The sequence below is a fragment of the Penaeus chinensis genome, chromosome 34 (assembly GCF_019202785.1).
Source record: "Penaeus chinensis breed Huanghai No. 1 chromosome 34, ASM1920278v2, whole genome shotgun sequence".
Classification (NCBI taxonomy): domain Eukaryota; kingdom Metazoa; phylum Arthropoda; class Malacostraca; order Decapoda; family Penaeidae; genus Penaeus; species Penaeus chinensis.
The window spans coordinates 16,190,836-16,193,335 of NC_061852.1; the positions used below are offsets into that span (position 1 = coordinate 16,190,836).

General features: G+C 33.1%; 1 protein-coding gene across 1 annotated transcript in view; it reads left to right on the forward strand.

The window, feature by feature from the left end:
* LOC125043821 overlaps positions 1–970 on the forward strand; it is a 12,485-nt gene extending 11,515 nt beyond the window's left edge. The window contains exon 3 of the mRNA XM_047640142.1: positions 1–970. This exon is cut by the window's left edge and continues 1,267 nt beyond it. Coding sequence (XP_047496098.1) covers position 1 — 1 coding nt within the window. The 3' untranslated portion in view covers positions 2–970.
* Positions 971–2,500: the final 1,530 nt, after the last annotated feature.

Below are 2,500 nucleotides of genomic sequence, written 5' to 3' on the forward strand. Positions count from 1 at the left end.
AACAACGGAAGTGATAACTAAGCAGGAAATCTTTATCCAGTAAGGACACCCGATAATTATTGATATTATTGATAACTTCCATGCCCTTGAGACTAAAAGCGTTGGCTAAGGAACTGATCTCAGAACGAGCACTTGCGGTGGGATATTTTGGCACAGGATAAATGGTTGCCTTCATTTCATCTTTTGACATCTGTTATTGTAGATTTGAATTCAGTGAAATTAAGTCTCAAGTTTGTTTGGAACTGGCCATGTCTGTCTTTATTTGCCAATAGACCAAAGCAAAGAAAAGCATAGCGAATGGTAATCATATGGAAGTGTCAACCATGTGATAGAAAATAATTTTGTTTCTTAGGAGATGCCACTTATTTTGCCAACTCCCAAGAATGCTTTAAAAGATACACTTTTACTCTAACTTAGTCCATCCATTGAGTAGGGCCATGATGAATAATTAACAATGATAAACTAAAGCAGAGGATTGTGCAATTTTTTTTTGCATCGGTCATTTGCAATATTGAAACTACGAATAATTAACATAATGAACATACTCGATATCATCAAATCTCTGTTACACAAAATATCAAATCATTAATAATTCCAGTGCAACACATTTCAGGTCTGAGAGGTATATGATTATATATATATATATATATATATATATATATATATATATATATATATATATGCTTTTTTTATGAGACCTGATCTTCGAGTGACCACATCCCTGCCCTTTACATCCATCTAATGCCATATATTTTTAGTCAAAATGTTCACAATTAATTTTCATTTACCATTTATTATGTAGACTTACACTCTACTTATGAGATACTTGTCTTGAAGAATATTACAAAGTGTACTGTACACTTCATTTTAATGTTAAGGATAAAAATAATACTGTACAAACACATTATGTGACTACATTAAATGGATCATTAGTCACAACATTAAACCTGGTTATTTTGAATATAAAGCACTTGAACATAGTTTCATTTATACATAACAACATACAAATGTAATATAAAGAATTTTCAGAAATTCATATTATATGAATTACGGCTGATCTGGGCTTATATAGGTAAGTTGTAAGCTGGAGGACAGTAAAGACAGATCTTACAATTTAAGTTGGGCAGCTGTAGGTTATATCAAATAAGACACAATAAGGTTGGAATTTTCTTTGTGGATAGGTAACAAACAGGAGAATAAATCAGAAAACCTTTTTTATTAGAATGAGTGTAGACATAATAAAAAAAAAAAAGTGGAGGCAGTTGCTTAAGAAAGTGTTAGCAGCAAAGCAATGCCACTACATGGGTTTCCTCTGCAATTGATATCAAGTTATTCCTTCGACAGTTATTTTCACCTCTAACTATGTGCACAACGGTATTTGGATCACCGATGTCACGACTCTGTGTTTCACGGTGTTATGGACATAAGCAAATATTTTGAAAGTCGTGTTATGTCTCCCACTCAGGGCTTCATAGTAAATACTGCGAGCCACAATAAGAGATACATATAGTACCTGTGACGCAACATTAGTAACGTTTACGCAAAAATTAAATGAAACGCCATCACAGTGGAGTTTCCTAATATTCTGTTCCCAACTGCATATTGAAGCTTATTATACTGAGAAGGTCGGCGAAAAGGTCAGCGCATTAGGGAAGGTCTTACCTTGTCCGAAGTTCTAGATTTAGTCAAATTAGTGGATGAATTCGAACAGGCAAACGAGAGATAACTTACTAAGGTAAAATTAGGTCATTTGTAGTTCATAAAAGCAAAGTTAGGTCAGCTGTAGCTCATGAGACACAGTAAGACAAGTGTTAGTTTTAAAGGACAAAATTGGGTCTCTTGGTATCCATACAACACGGAGTTAAAGAAGATGGAGAATATGCAAGTCAGGAAGAGAAACAGAGAAGACAAAATACAGATGGAAAACAGAAGAAACTAAGTGAAAATAAATAATACCCGAGAGTGCTTACATATCCGCTACCGTTTAAATATATACACTCCTTTGAAATAGGACAATAATGATAATAAGGATAATAATAATTGACTAAAGTGACTTAAGAGTAGCGACAGGACACCAAATCAGAGGACAGTCTGTTATAACAAACATTTGCATGAGTGAAAATGTATAGCGTAAGTCTCACCATGTTAAATATGCTGCTTGTTTTTAATCTTATTGGTAAGACGTTTGTACCTAATTCACGTTAACTTATGTGCAAAGTCATTTAAATTTATTGAAGGACGGCAGCATAAGTTTTAATTAATCAACATGTTATATATCTAAATGCAATTGTGAATTAAAATGAATGTGAAGCATTAGCAAATGTATTAATATATTTGCAATAAAGAAGAAGCACTTATCGTAAGACAAAAAAAAAATCAGTGTTATGATATTGTGAAATATCATGCGTCGTAAAGAAGCTAAAATAACAGGGGGGGGGGGGGGGTTCCCTGTTCTTTTTTATCTTCTTGTTCTTCATTTTCTTAACAATAGTATTACAAT